This window comes from Rhinopithecus bieti, unplaced genomic scaffold (genome assembly GCF_001698545.2).
Source record: "Rhinopithecus bieti isolate Rb0 unplaced genomic scaffold, ASM169854v2 scaffold_36008, whole genome shotgun sequence".
NCBI classification, from domain to species: domain Eukaryota; kingdom Metazoa; phylum Chordata; class Mammalia; order Primates; family Cercopithecidae; genus Rhinopithecus; species Rhinopithecus bieti.
In genome coordinates, this window is record NW_016816204.1 from 2,789,258 (window position 1) to 2,803,159 (window position 13,902).

A 13,902-nucleotide genomic window follows, 5' to 3' on the forward strand; every position below is an offset into this window, starting at 1 on the left:
TTAAAAAAAAAAAAAAAAGGCAAAGTATTGATAATTGTTGAAGTTACTAATGGCACATGAGGGTTCATGATACTTGCCTCTCTGTTTTTGTATATGTTTGAATACAAACTTGTTTTTTTTTTTTTGAGATGGATTCTCATGCTGTCACCTAGGCTGGAGTGCAGTGGTGTGATCTTGGCTTACTGCAACCTCCGCCTCCCAGGTTCAAGCAATTCTCATGCAGCAGACTCCTGAGTAGCTGGGATTACAGGCACCCAGCACCATGCCTAGCTAATTTTTTGTATTTTTAGTAGAGACAGGGTTTTGCCATGTTGGTCAGCCTGGTCTGGAACTCCAGACCTCAAGTGATCCACCTGCCTCAGTCTTCCAAAGTTCTGGGATTACAGGCATGAGCCACCTTGCCTGGACTGAGACAAGTATATTTTTCTGTTTGTTGTTTGCCTTTCAATATTGGCTATAACTATTTGATGTAACAAGGTTTAAATTAGCATGCATAGAAATTTAATATTTTTCCTTTTGAGTTCTTTCGTTTCTTTTATGCTTAGAACCTTCTTATCCAGAAATGAGTTATTCACCTAAATTTTCTTCATTTATTGTTTAGTGTTTTCTACTTTTTAATATTTTCTTTTCGTTTGTATTTTGATATCTGATATGGGGGAGAATCTACACTAAATATTAGATTATTATTATGTTAGATTACATGCAGATTATAATAATTAGATCTAATTGATTAGATTAAATAGGTTTTTTGCACACTGAATAAGTAGCCTCCCCATTGGCTTCATTGCTTCCTTTATCACATCATATTTTATTCTTTAATTTACCAGTATCTGTTTCTGGGCTACTTCGTCCTGGAGTCTTGGGCCCATATTGCACGGCCTTAAATACTATAGCTTTGTAATGTGTTATAAAATCTGGCAAGCCAAATCTGACTTATTATACTTATGTTTTTCAAAATTTTCTTATTCTTCCAGAAGTTATATTTTGATTTTGATGGGAATCATGTTGATCCTATTTTGACTTTAAAATAGTCAGTCTTTCCATTTGGGAATTCAGATGGAGAATACTTAAGAATCTTGTAGGCCGGTGTGGTGGCTCACGCCTGTAATCCCAGCACTTTCGGAGGCTGAGGCAGGTGGATCACCTGAGGTCAGGAGTTTACAACCAGCCTGACCAACAGGGTGAAACCCCGTCTCTACTAAAAATACAAAAATTAGCTGGGTGTGGTAGTGGGCCCCTGTAATCCCAGCTACTCAGGAGGCTGATGCAGGGGAATCACTTGAACCTGGGAGGTGGAGGTTGCAGTGAGCCGAGGTTGTGCCATTGCACTCCAGCCTGGGCAACAAGAGTGAAACTCAATCTCAAAAAAAAAAAAAGAAAGAAAAAAAGAATCTTGCTTTGCAGACAAGATATGGAAGCTCAGAGGAGAGAAGCAGGGGCCCAGGTCTCCTGACTCCCTCTCCAGTGTGCTCTCTACTCACCCTGCTGCCCATCTTTCTCCCCACTAGAGGCAAACTCTGTGTCCAACCTGAGGCTCCAGTCCCCTGTGACCACCAACTGGCCCCTGGTTGTGGGGTACTAGGGCCTGTCCCCCGCTTACCAGGTGGGCAGTTCTCTAGCAGGTGGACAGTGAGGGTGGCAGGGCTAAAGGTGGGGCAGTTGTCATTGTCATCCAGGATGGTGATGAGCAGGTGGGCCGTGCTGTTGAGCAGCCCGATGTCCTCAGCCAGCAGCAGCAGCTCCAGGATGGGTGGCAAGAATGCCTCCCGGTCAATGATGACACCTGAGCTCACGGTCACCACACCTGGCACCCGGTGCCACCAGCCAGGGAAACACACAGAAAAGGGGTGCAGTGGGGAGATAGGGCAAGAACCAACAGGGAGAGAGCAGAGAAAGACAGGGGCACCATGGGGACAGAGATGAAAGAGGAGCAGAGGCAGTAACAAAATGACTTTCTTCCCCACAGGCTCAACCACCCATGCTTAGGGAGGGCCCCATGCGTCTCCTGTGGTTGTCCCCTCTACAGGTGCCCTCTGCTGTCTTCAAGACTCCTGCCTGGGAAGAGTGACCCAGGGCACAGGGTTGACCTTCTCTGTTGACAGAGGTGCTTTCCTGTTGGCACTTGTCACCAAAGCAGCCTCCTGTCCAGGACCAGACTGATGTGACATGGTCTGGTTGGAGGACAGGAAAGTTGCTCTGGCTACTTCTGCTGGACTAGGGGCCTGAGCCTCTGGCCTGCACATGGGGAGATGACGGGAGGGGGCTGCGGGGCTCCCGGCCTAGGCTGAGAGTTTGTGCACCAACAGGTCCTGTGTATCGTCTCCAAGCCTCTTCCTAGGTCCCCCTGCCAGGCCACTGGGTGATATAACCCAGCTGCAAGATGGGGACTCTGGGCTGTGAAAAATGGGGTCTCCATGGACAGCCTCGGTCCAGCACTGAGAACGGAGGCCCTCAATCCAGCAGTGGGGCCATCCCCACCCTAGAGTCAGGCTGGGAGTGCTGGGTGGCACAGAGGCCTCACCGGTGCTGCTGTTGATGTCAAAGAGGCCACTCTGGGCACCCAGCAGTTGGTAGGTCACCACGGCGTAGATGTCTTGGTCTGCATCCAGGGCCAGGATGGGCCCATTGAGCACCGTGAGAGGGGTCCCTGGGCCAGAAGGAGAGGGGTCACCACAAGACCAACCCAGCCCCCTGCCCTCCCACCTCCCCTGCCCTGTCCCGGTGAGCCATGGCTGACGATGGATGAGAGGGGAGGGAGGTGAGGTGGACAGGGTGGGGAGGCCCTGGGGGCGGGCCTGCGGCAGCCTTGGCAGACTGAACGCAGATGCCTGAGGAGCGGCCTCAAAGCCCTGCTGGGGAGAAAACATGAGAGTGGTGAGCAAGGCCCCAGCTGCCCAGAACCACACCTGCCTTCCCAGCAGCCTTTGAGGCTGGTCGCTCCTCGGGAGGGTCTGGGGCTCCCTGACATCCCCTCCCCATGTGTGGGTCTCGCCTGTCTACACATGTGTGCACACAATGCTCTACCTTTGGGGGTCTGGCCATACATGACTAGAAAAATCCAAACATGTGTGCGTCAAGTTCTGTGTTCACGTGGCCACAGGCACTTGCCCAGAAGCACGCACAAGCCTGGGAATCCCTGGTTGTGCGCTCGTGTGCCTCTGCAGGTGGGCATGTCTGCATACGAGAGTATCGGTGGGCACCCACGTGCCTATGTGTGTCTGTGCACACATGTAACCCCACGCACATGCCTTGGTATGGACACACACGGGCACATGTGTGAGCATACACACAGACAGGTTTAAGAATGAAATTCACCTAGGGGGGACGCCCAGCCAGAGATGAGCAGGGGCTGGGGAGACTGAAGGAGTGCAGGTGCCACCTCAAGGGACATCAAAGAGGAGATTCTGTCCCTCTGAAGGGAGGTGAGGCTGGTCAGTGCATGCGGGGGAGGGCTACACTGGCCTGCCCAGGACCCCCTGACCTCCCACTTCTGATTATAGATGCTCCCCAGGACTTCCAGAAGCCCCTGGGATGCCCAGCACTTCTGGGGTGGAGGGAGTAGTGAGGGGTGGGCCCACTCCCCTCCTAGGTAGTCCTCACACCTTAAATGCCCTTCTTGAGGGATGGTGGGGTAGCTCTCAGACCACCCTGGGGAACAATGACCACGACTGTCTCTTCCAACCAGACCTGTAGTCTCTTTGGTGCTCGTAGAAGGCCCGGCAGTCCCAGCCCGTCATCCCCTGGAGTTGAGACCATCCTTCCCCTCCCGCATCCACTAGGGTCTGTGTTCAGCTATGCCATCAGGCTTAAGGGAGGTGCTCAGGCACCACAGGCCCCAGTGGCGCCTGGCAACAGCAGGAGCTCCCAGGCGGGCCCAGCACCTACCAGCGGGAGAGTTTTCCATCACCTCTGCCTGGTAGGTGCTTTTAGTGAAGAGGGGGTGGTTGTCATTCTCATCAGAAAGGAAGATCAGAAGCAAGTCATAATCCTGCAAGGGGCAGAATGAGGCAGGTTGTAGGTCATGCTCAGCAAAGTACCCCCCACCCAGGTGGGAGGAGGGTTGGGAGGTGGAGGATCAGGGCACAGAGGTGGATGATCAGAAAAACCCACACCAGCATGAACTCACATTTTTCAAAAGAAGACATACAAGGGGGCAAGAAACATGAAAAAATGCGGCCGGGTGCGGTGGCTCACGCCTGTAATCCCAGCACTTTGGGAGGCTGAGGTGGGCAGATCACGGGGTCAGGAGATCGAGACCATCCTGGCTAACATGGTGAAACCTTGTCTCTACTGAAAACACAAAAAGTTAGCTGGGTGTGGTGGCGGGTGCCTGTAGTCCCAGCTACTCGGGAGGCTAGGGTGGGAAAATGGTGTGAACCCAGGAGGCCGAGCTTGCAGTGAGCCGAGATTGCGCCACTGCACTCAGCCTGGGTGACAGAGCGAGACTCTGTCTCAAAAAAAAAAAAAAAAAAAAAAAAAGGGGGGAAGAAAGCAGAGGGGCCCCACAGGGGGGGCGCATACAGTTTATGAGTTTCTCCAGCCTGATGTCTCCTCTGGCTACACAGATAGGGAAACTGAGGCCCAGAAAGAGTGGTACCTTGGCTGAGCCACACAGCTAGTCAGGGGCAGAGCTGAGATGAACTGGGCCCGAAGGCTCCTGGCTAGGGATCTACTACAGATTCATGGGCTGGAAGGACAGAGCTGATCCCCAACCCAAAGGGACTGTTTGCTTTGTAACATCCACCTCCCTTTAATCAAGAGCTCATTTCTTTGGCTTTTGAGGGGAGAGCCACCTGGAAAACGCAGCCCTTCGAGGACCTCAGAGCATGCTTGTGGGTGCATGCAGGCACACGTGCTCCATGCACAAATGCAGTGTGTGTCCAGGTATCAGTGGTTTGGGGCAGAAACAATGGTAGTTGATGTTCACTGAGTGTTTGTCACGTGCCAGGCACTGTGCTGNAAAAGGGAGTAGAAAGCAGAGGAGCACTACATGGGAGGCGCATATAGCTTATGAGTTTCTCCAGCCTGATGTCTCCTCTGGCTACACAGATAGGGAAACTGAGGCCCAGAAAGAGTGGTACCTTGGCTGAGCCACACAGCTAGTCAGGGGCAGAGCTGAGATGAACTGGGCCCGAAGGCTCCTGGCTAGGGATCTACTACAGATTCATGGGCTGGAAGGACAGAGCTGATCCCCAACCCAAAGGGACTGTTTGCTTTGTAACATCCACCTCCCTTTAATCAAGAGCTCATTTCTTTGGCTTTTGAGGGGAGAGCCACCTGGAAAACGCAGCCCTTCGAGGACCTCAGAGCATGCTTGTGGGTGCATGCAGGCACACGTGCTCCATGCACAAATGCAGTGTGTGTCCAGGTATCAGTGGTTTGGGGCAGAAACAATGGTAGTTGATGTTCACTGAGTGTTTGTCACGTGCCAGGCACTGTGCTGAGGCTTTCATGTATATTGGCTCCTTCATCCTTTCCACAACTTTGGGGTAGGTGTGATCTTCATTTTGCAGAAGAGAAATGGAGGCCAAGAGGACTTAACTCGCCAAAGCCATGCACCTACTGAAGGGAAGAACTGGGATTTGAACCCAGCAGGTGCTCACTCCAAAGCCTGCGCATCTAAGCCTGGCCATGCTGCCTGCAGGAGGGGTGATGTGTTCTCTCTCCACGCACCTCCAGCTCCCAGCCCCACTCCCACCAGTGGCCTCCAGTCTCACCCTCCTGGCTATGCGTGGGTTCTCCGGGTTGTCCTTCACAGAAATGGTCAGCTTGTACTCTGGAATCCGCTCACGGTCCAGGGGCCGGTTCACAGTGACGATCCCTGTCTGGGATGTGGAGGGTGGTGAGCTGCATGGAGACCCGTTCCCTGCTTTCTGCTTTGGCCCACAGATGCCAACTGCTTCGCCTAGCCTCCCTAAATTGCCTAAGAGATGGTCTAGAAGATAAAAAATGTGGGCTGGCAGGGTCTCACCAGGGCGAGAGTGACCCACTGATGCCCAGGCCTTACTGCTTCTAAGGGATGGCCCTCTGAAGACCCCATGGTGTTGTTGGCCAGCTACAGACACCTCAAGAGGTTAAGTGAGAACTTTGGTGGGTCTTGATTAAACCAAGTGGTCCCACAGGCTCTGGTCCCATCTCTGCACGTGACAAGCCTCAGGGCTGGCTCTAGGTGGACTCCAGAGATGGTTCACCGGGGAATCCAAGATTCCATGCTTCCCACAGAGATGTCCTCATCCCAGTGGAGGAACGGGATCCTGGTGGAGCCCAGACGGCGGCAGCAGAAAAGCCTCTAGGGCAGGGTCCTCTTTTTCACTGGAAACCCTGGGAAGCTCCCTGGGGTCAGTCTTGGCCCTACCGTGGCATTGATGAAGAAGGCCCGCTCGCGGTTGCCCGCAGTGATGTTGAAGGTGAGGCGTGCATTGCAGCCGCTGTCAGCGTCGCTGGCCAGCACATGGGCGACAAAGCTGGAGACAGGGCTGTTCTCGCTGATGGTGATGTTCATGGGCAGGTTCAGCAGCACAGGGTCGTTGTCGTTGATGTCTAGCACCCGGATCCCCACCAGCATCTGGGCCAGTCAGAGGAGGAGGAGGGAGGGGAGGAAGAGTGAGGGATATTGCACATGGCAACCAAGGAGGAGGTTCGCCAAGGGCAGCATGGAGGGGGGGAGGGCGCAGTTGGTCATGGAGAAGAAAGAGAAATGGGGAGAGGAAGAAAGAAGAAAAAGAACATTAAAAAGGCAAGAAGATGAAAAGAGGATGATGAGGGAAGCAGGAAAGGCAGAGACAGAGGAGGGGCAGTGATGAAGGGAGTGATGGGGCAGGGGTGGGTGCAGAGGGGGCGCTGAAAGGCAGCATCCCCAGAGAGGTGCCGGGTGCGGTGAGAGGTCTGTTAAGGGCACCAGGGGCAGGCCTGGCCTGGCTCTGGGGCAACCTGTGGCCTCTCTTGGCACAAGGGTAACAATGTTTACAAGAATCTCTGTGGCAAGTACAGGGGCAGCGAGGTGAAGCCAGTGGGTGGGGCCCCCAGACTCACTGTGGAGCTGAGTGGGGGCACCCCCCGGTCACGGGCACAGATGGTCAGGTTGTAGAAGGCGATGGTCTCCCGGTCCAGCTCCACGTCCTTCCGGACCCTCAGCACCCCCTCCACAGGAGAGATCACAAACTCCCCTGGGTGCCACCCAGGAGAGGCCTGAGTTAGTCGGGCAGTGGCAGAAACTGCAGAGACCCCAGGACTCCTCCTGCTTCCTCTAGCAAACCTCACTCATCAGAGATGGGGGACAGCTGGGGCCTGGGTCCTCCAGTGACCCCAGCTTCAGTTTCTCATGGGAACTGCAAGGACTGAGATATGCAGGTGGATGGTAACAGATCACCACCAGAGGTGAAGGTGGATGCGGGCCACTCATGCTCCCATGTGCCAGACCAAGCAGCCTCCTTCCCTGGGCCACAGGCAGGCCAGAGACTGACCTGAGTAAGATAGTTATGTTGAAAAAGTGGGGGCTCCTTGCTACACTGGCGCCCCCTGTCTAAGCACACTCGATCAATGAAGGCATCAGGCGCTTTGCAATGTATGATCCGTCCCACAAGCCATGGCTTGTGAAAAAGGATATTGGGAAGGGCAGACCTGACCACAAAGCAATGCTTTGCTAATGGTGAATGTGCAGGCACTGGACAGGCAGAAGGGGACGGATGAGGGGCAGGGAAGCTCACAATGCCCTCTATTCAGTCCCCATATTGAGCTATAGTTGGAGTGCAGAGTGGGTTCCCTATGCCTGTGGTGACCCTGATTTCCTTTTCTTGACATTTCTGAAGAGCCTCACTGGCCCTGTGGCCCCAGAGTCCTTTTCTTGACTGGGTTGCAGGACCCTATGTCTGAGAGTCCAGAGCAAGAACCTGAGATTCTCAGATGCTGACCTGGAAGGCAGCCCAGAGACTGTCCAGTCCCTGTGTCCTTTGGAAAATGAACCAGGAGCCCAGGGAAGGGCTGCCACTTGCCTGCACTCCTACAGCAAGTGAATGACAGACTAGGATTCAAACCCAGTGCTCTTGGTCTTAACCCATTGCCTCGTACAGGACTTGTGTTCTTTTCAGACAGCACCACTCAGAGCTGACCGGGGAGGGGTTAGAACAAGGAGGGTGGAGGGAAGAGGCAGAGGGAAAGAAACCAGTGAGCAAGCGCAAGCCCAGTTGGAGAGGCAAGAATGGTGGGGGCTGTGGCTCTGGCAGGAAGAAAGTCGGGGGGACGTGAGCTAGGGAGCTGGGAGAGCCTGCAGAAGAGAAGCCACCTCTCTGCATTCCCCCAGGAAATGGAAGGGAGAGAAGGTTAGTTACCTCCTTCACTTTCCCTTTGAACACTTGGTGGAAAGGGCCCAGAGTGAGGCACTGACTTGCTCCAGGACACACAGCACACAGGACAAGGCAAGGACAGGGGCCCAGGCTCCCCCACAGTTTTCTCTGCCTGCCTCTTCACATCCTACTCACAATTCCCTGTCCCCAGCTCCTAATACTCTGATTTACAAAAATAGCCCCTCCCAGTCCCACCTGCAGCTGGGATTTCCCACCAGCCCTTCCGCTCCCAGGCTCTTCCCGCCCAGTGGGCTTCACCCTGCCTGGGGGGCGGAAGCTGCTTAAAGCAGGATTTCCTGAGCCTAACACCCCAAGGTCTCCAAAGAATTGGGGATTCCCTTTCTAGGGGTTTCCCAGCCCTGTCTCAAGCCCTGGTCATATGCAGGCAGAGGGCCTCCTGCTCTCCTTCCAAAGTCAGGAGGAGACACCATCACCACTCCCTTGAAGGCTCAGGGAGGCAGGCCCAAGGGACCAGGGGCAGGGCCAGCCTAGTTCCCCTGTGCAAATTCTCCTCCTCGGCAGCTTGCTCCGGGGCCAGACTTCCCCATCCCTCCACAACTTCTGGAGACCGGAGGTTAAAAGCATAGGCTTTTGATCCAATCATATCTAGGTCTGCATCTGGACTTCATACCTGTGTGCCCCTGGGCATGTTACTGAGCCTTGCCTTGATGTTCTCATCTGAAAAATGGGCTAATAGAGAGATGTCACCGTGGGGTTGTGCTGGTACTGGACAAAGCCTGGCCCACCTTGTGTGTGCTGATCCCAAAAGGGAGCCCAGGTAGGCCTCTGAAGGAATGGGGAGCTTTTAGGGAGGATAAGGATGTAGGAAAGGGGTCCAAGGAATGGGCGTGACCAGAAAGGGCAACTGAGAAGGCTGGGGCTTGCAGGAAAGGCTCAAGTGCACGTGGCCTGTCTCCAAGCTCTTCTTTGAGCACACAGCTCCTCCTCAGGGCTCAGCGGAGCTGGTAAATGCCCAGAAATCTGGCATCTGTCTCCCTATAGAAAGCAGCCTTCCAGCCTCAGGCTGCAGTGTTGGGAAGGCGACCTTTAAGCTGGGGTCCCAGGCACGTCCCTCCATGCAGTGGTGCACTGTGAAACCAGCTCTCCTCAGACAGCGGCGCTGACTGTAGCATCTGTCAACCTTTCAGTGACCAACATGAACCCCGAGGTGGGAGGAGATGTGGGAAGTGGATGTCATGACCCATGTCGGCAGCACCATCAGGCCTTCCTCACCTCTCTCAGCCTTCATTGATCATTTGTGAGATGCGGGTGGCGCTCAGTGACCCCAGAGTTATCTTTGGGCTCTAAATGTCTACTTCTCCTTCCTTGGGGGAGAAAGCCTCCCACCCAGGTCAGCCTCAGGAAACTCCTAGACGTCTCTCACTCCTTTGGGGGTCTGTCTCTTAGTCTGCCGGGGCTCCCCCACAAGGTCCCAGATTCCTAAAGCTCATCCCAATTACATGTGGATTGAACCCAGGAAGTTTTGCTTGTGACTTAAAGGCCACGGCATGGAGGTCTACATTGTGCTCTGTGCCTTGAGGCTGGGGTGCAGAGCGGGCCCCTCATGGGGTGGGGCTTCAGCCTTCTGCCCAGAACCTACCTCTCCACCAGGTGCTGGCATCCTCCTGTGCTCCAGGGACTCCCACAAAATTACAAAATCTCTGTGTTTGTGAAAACAGCAGAAGAGAAAGGGCCTTGCTCTGCTGGTTTCCAAATGGGAAGGCCTAGTGCTTGGCCAGAGAGGAGACTTTGGGACCCGAAAGGGTAGCACGTCCGAAGAGAGTTACCCACCACAAGCTCTGGCAAGCAGGGGCTCTCATTCTCTCATTTGGGCCTTCCACAAATAGGATGTTGCTTTTTCTGCCAGCCTCTTAATTGCAAGCGAGCCTTGGGTTCACTGTTGGATCTTCACACTGCTCTTTGTTTCCTGGATTTAAATACCTCTATGCTGACAACTCCCAAATACCCGTCTCCAGCCCAGACCTCTCTCCTGAACTCCTGGCTTGTATATACAACCCCTACTTGACATCTTGAACGGACCCTTCTTTCCCTCCACGGCCTCCTGCAGCAGCCCCTCCATCTGTCAATGGCAACGCCACCATCTTTCAGGCTGCTCACGCCAAAACCTTTGACTTTCTCTCATATCCCACAGCCAATCAGTTAGCATATCCTACTGACTCCACCTCTGAATTACACCAGAGGTGGCCACCTCTTTCCACCTCTGATGCCACCACCCTGTCCCAGCTACCTCATTCTAGCCTGAGTGATTGCAGCAGGCTCCCGCCTGGCCTCCCTGCTCCTGTTCCTTTACCCCTCCAGTCTGTTCTGAGCACAGGAACCAGAGTAGTCCTGCTGAAACCTAAGTCAAATAATGTCTCTCCTCTACTCAAAGCCCTCTTAGGGCTCCCACCTCAGAGCAAATGCCAGGCCCTCATGATGCCCCTCAAGGCCCGACAACATCTGGCCCCATTACCTCTCTGCTCTCATTTCTTCCTACACTTCCCTTTGCTCAAATTTCCCCCAGCCACAGGCCTTTTTACTTCTCTGTGAACCTCCCAGGCATGCTCCGATCTCAGGGCCTTTCCACTTGCTATTTCCTCTGCCTGGAATGCTCTTCCCTAGATGTCACTTGACCCACCTTTGCCCTCCTTCAGGTGTTTGCCAACCTACAATTGCTGCCTTCACCCTGGCACTCCCCATCCTCCAGCTTGATTTTATTTTTCTCCATAGCCCTTAGCACCTCCCAGCATACTAAGTTATCTACTTAGTCAGTTGGTTCATTGCCCATGTCCTCCAACTGGAATGTATGTTTTATGGCGCAGGGATTTGCATCTGTTTGGTATCGCCAGCTCTTGGAACATGGCTGGCACACTGGAGGTACTCAATAAATATTTACTACACGATCAATTAAAAAATCAGGATGTTTCACGAAGATTTGGATTTCTGCTTTTCTTTTCAAAATGGGGCCAGGCACTCCCAGGCTGGGATCTGGACACAGCTACAACTCGTAGGAGCTGAGCTGTGGCTGCACAGTCCCCACCGCTCCTGATTCTTTCCTACATCATCTCCCATGAAGTCTCCTTGCCTGACCCTAGCTGGCCTCTTTGGGTCTGGGATTCCCACTCTATAGTAATGAGTGAAAATGGACTTGAGAAGTTGCCCTCAAGGCTAGGGCAAACTCTGCTCTTCATCTAAGGAGAGGGCTGTGAATGGGTGACCATGAGATGTGCAGAGCAAGCCAGGCGCTCCCTTGGTGTGTGGGTTTGGGGTCCTGAGGGTGGGGGCTGTGTTCTGCACGCACTGTAAGGATGTGCTTCCCTCGTCTGCCCTGGGGCCCTTTCTCTGGGTATAAAACAGGGCATTTTTAAATCTTGTTCTTAAAGGGGTCTGTGTCCCTCCAAGACCACCAGCGCTTGTTCCCGGATTATAGGGTGTTCTCACCACATCTCTGGGAAGAAGCGGTGGGAGAAGATTATTTTCATCATTGTTATAGATGGGGAAACTGAGACCCAGAGAGGACAAAATCACACAGTGGTAGGGCCAAATGCCTTGAGACCTCCCTTCTTATCTTCCCCTGAGTGGGTGCGCAGGTGAGACCCTGTGGGTGGCATGCCCCCCACTGCCCAGCACAAGCCCCACTCACCCAGAGGGTCTCCGTCCACGATGCTGTACTCCACCTGCCCATTGGGGCCTGAGTCTCGGTCATGGGCCAGGAAGGTCCACACTCTGGGCCCCGGCTGGCCCTCGGTGACTTCAAATGGTCCCTCATAGTGCCGGGGGAAGGTAGGCACGTTGTCGTTGATGTCATTCACATTCACAAGCACCTGAGATGGTGGAAAAGCTTAGCCAGCGCCTCACCCCAGCCAGCTTTGTGCTGGGCCTACCACTCACTGGGCCTCAGTTCCTTCCTTTGTGAAATGGACCTGACAATTCTGCCTCATGAGGCCCGTGGAGGAATCACATGGGATGTCGGATATGGGTGGGCCTTTTAAGCCATGCATGTGGATGAGTTATCATTATTGCTAAAGCCTTTTATGGGCATAATAATCATATTAATAAAAATGCTATTGGCCAGACACAGTGGTTCACACTCGTAATCTCAGCATTGTGGGAGGCTGAGGCAGAGTGAGCCTGGGCAATATAGCAAAACCTCGCCTCTACAAAAAATAAAATAGTAATACGTTAGCTGGGCATGGTGGTGTATGCCTGTAGCCCCAGCTACTTGGGAGGCTGAGGTGGGAGGATTGCTCTCCCCTAGGGGACACATGGAAGGGAGAAGGATGGATCTAAGGATGGTCTAAGAGGTGGAGTCTGCAGTGAGCTGTGATCAAGCCACTACACTCCAGCCTGGATGATAGAGTGAAAATCTGTCTTAAAAAATAACAATAATAGTACAATAGTACTGTTATAAACTTCTATTTGTTGCTGCACTGTGGTTGTCTTACGAGGTCTCATTTGCTCCTCTCACTCCTTAAAACATAGTTTGTATTGTCCTCCTTTCACAGATGAGGAAATGGAAGCAGGGAGGTTAAGCAATTTGCCCAGGGTCACACAGCTGGAAAGTGGAAGAGCAGTGACTTGAAACCCAGAGTTCATGGTTTTCCCATGAAGGAGAGGAGGGCAGGATTGTCAACTGTCTGACACATATAGCCACACAGGGAAGTTCAGTGATCTCCCTAAAGTCACACAGCAAGTTTGAGTGAGTTGCTGAGATTAGGACAGGGGTCTTGGACTTAGGCATTTCCCTAGGGCAATCTTCCCCTAACCTATTCCCACATTGGAGCTTTCTGGGCCCTGTCCTTCCCCCACCTCCAAGCCCAGGTTAGGTCTGTGTCCCACACACCCACCGTGGTGGTAGAGGTGAGGCGGCGGGATAAGATGGGGCACTGGTCTGTGGCAGTGACGATCAGGGTGTAGCGGCCGTGGCTGATCTCGTAGTCCAGCTCTTTGGCAGTACTGATGACACCCTAGGGGACACATGGAAGGGAGAAGGATGGATCTAAGGATGGTAGGTCTGGGGCACCCTCTGACCAATTTGGGAAGTAGGCCCTGACATTGGAGCCATGATGAGGAACCACTGCTACCCCCTAGCCCTGGCTCCACTCCACCAAACTTTTCATCCTCCCGCACTGAGTGCCCTCACACTTTCCCCTAGACTGCATCTTTGCTCCATCCCCCTACAGTGTCACTGAACTCCTTGCCAGTCCCTGGAGAGGTTTCGCCCCTTGTCCTGATCTTGCCATCAGCTGCTGACCATGTGTCTGTCGATGCGGAAGGTGTTGATGATGTTGCCTGCGACGATGGCATAGGTGACTGTGCCGTTGGGACCCTCATCCAGGTCCAGTGCCTGGATGATGATGAGGCTGGTGTTGAGCGTGTCTGGGCCCTCATCCAGCAGTACCTCATAGTAGGGCTGCTGGAACATGGGCGCGTTATCATTCTCATCCACGATGGTCACGTACACGTGCGTGGTGGCCTGTGGAAAAGAGTGCATCAGGTCCTTGGTCAGGTGGCCAGAGGGACTGAGGTGGATCCAGATGGCCATTCTCCTGGGCTGAAC

At 53.5% G+C, this 13,902-nt stretch overlaps 1 protein-coding gene across 1 annotated transcript in view; it reads right to left on the reverse strand.

Annotated features, from left to right (window-relative positions):
• Positions 1-13,902, reverse strand: part of LOC108516852 (cadherin-23) — a 421,574-nt gene that overhangs the window by 19,435 nt on the left and 388,237 nt on the right. The window contains exons 39-47 of the mRNA XM_017854517.1: positions 13,597-13,818; positions 13,190-13,309; positions 11,986-12,166; positions 7,033-7,166; positions 6,356-6,565; positions 5,718-5,825; positions 3,886-3,988; positions 2,522-2,647; positions 1,601-1,804 (exon numbers count right to left, since the gene is read on the reverse strand). Coding sequence (XP_017710006.1) covers positions 1,601-1,804; positions 2,522-2,647; positions 3,886-3,988; positions 5,718-5,825; positions 6,356-6,565; positions 7,033-7,166; positions 11,986-12,166; positions 13,190-13,309; positions 13,597-13,818 — 1,408 coding nt within the window. The remainder of the gene's footprint in view (positions 1-1,600; positions 1,805-2,521; positions 2,648-3,885; positions 3,989-5,717; positions 5,826-6,355; positions 6,566-7,032; positions 7,167-11,985; positions 12,167-13,189; positions 13,310-13,596; positions 13,819-13,902) is intronic.